This window comes from Haliaeetus leucocephalus, unplaced genomic scaffold (genome assembly GCF_000737465.1).
Source record: "Haliaeetus leucocephalus isolate CR32 unplaced genomic scaffold, Haliaeetus_leucocephalus-4.0 Scaffold356, whole genome shotgun sequence".
NCBI lineage: Eukaryota > Metazoa > Chordata > Aves > Accipitriformes > Accipitridae > Haliaeetus > Haliaeetus leucocephalus.
This window is the reverse complement of record NW_010972792.1, coordinates 17,084-18,203: the sequence shown is the minus strand read 5'-3', so window position 1 is coordinate 18,203 and position 1,120 is coordinate 17,084. Positions and strand designations below refer to the sequence as shown.

Sequence of the window (1,120 nt, the reverse complement as noted above, 5' to 3'; positions counted from 1 at the left end):
TCTTCCTCCCCCTCCCTCCCCCCACCTGGGCCCTGACAGCCTTCACCCTGGCCGCCCGGCGGGGGGGGAGCCCACCCCCTTTCCCCTCTCCCCTCCTGACAATCGTCACCGCCGTCACCGTCGTCACCGTCACCGCCGCCGCCTGTCCCACCGTCTGCCGCTGCGCCGGCGGCCGCGTCTACTGCAACGACCGGGGGTTGACGGCCGTTCCCGAGGGCCTCCCCGCCGGCGCTACCACCCTCTTCCTCCAAAACAACCGGATCGGCGACGCCGGCATCCCGGCGCGGTTGGGTCACTTATCGGCGTTAAAAGTTTTATACCTGTACGCCAACGCCTTGGAGCAATTGCCGGCGTACCTGCCGCCGGCGCTGCGGGAGCTGCACCTCCAGGAGAACAACGTCCGCGGGTTGTGCCGACGGGCGCTGGCGAGAGCGCCGCTGCTGGAGCGCCTGCACCTGGACGACAACTCGGTCTCGGCCGCCGGCATCGAGGAAGACGCCTTTGCCGAAAACCGCCGCTTACGGCTACTGTTTTTATCCCGCAACCACCTCAGCAGCGTCCCGCCGGGACTGCCGCCGGCGCTGGAGGAGCTGCGGCTGGACGACAACCGGATCCACACCATCCCCCTCCGCGCCTTCGAGGGTCTGCCGGCGCTTCGGCGCTTGGTGCTGGACGGGAACCTGTTGGCCAACCAGCGGATGGCGGACGACACCTTCAGCCGGCTGGTCAACCTCAGCGAGCTCTCGTTAGGGCGAAACGCGTTAGCCGCGCCGCCGGCCAACCTGCCCCGCGCTCGCCTGCGCCGGCTGTCCCTGGCCGCCAACGCCATCAGCCACGTCCCCGCCGGCGCCTTGGCGCGGATGCGCTCGCTGGAGCGGCTGGATCTGTCGGACAACAACCTGACGACGCTGCCGCGGGGGCTCTTCGACGACCTGGGGAGCCTGAGCCACCTGGGGCTGCGGAACAACCCCTGGTTCTGCGGCTGCAACTTGGCCTGGCTGCGGGACTGGCTGCGCCGGCGGGCGCCGCGGGGGCTGGAGGTCAAGGGGCTGCTGTGCCAGGCGCCGGCGCGGTTACGGGGGCTGGCGGTGGGGGACTTGAGGGGGGAAATGGATGCTTG

General features: G+C 70.4%; 1 protein-coding gene across 1 annotated transcript in view; it reads left to right on the top strand.

The window, feature by feature from the left end:
* Positions 1 to 101: 101 nt before the first annotated feature.
* Positions 102 to 1,120, top strand: part of STIP1 (stress-induced phosphoprotein 1) — a gene marked incomplete at its 5' end in the record, with an annotated part of 8,080 nt that continues 7,061 nt past the window's right edge. The window contains one exon of the mRNA XM_010572829.1: positions 102 to 1,115. Within this exon, the coding sequence (XP_010571131.1) occupies positions 102 to 1,115 (1,014 nt within the window). The remainder of the gene's footprint in view (positions 1,116 to 1,120) is intronic.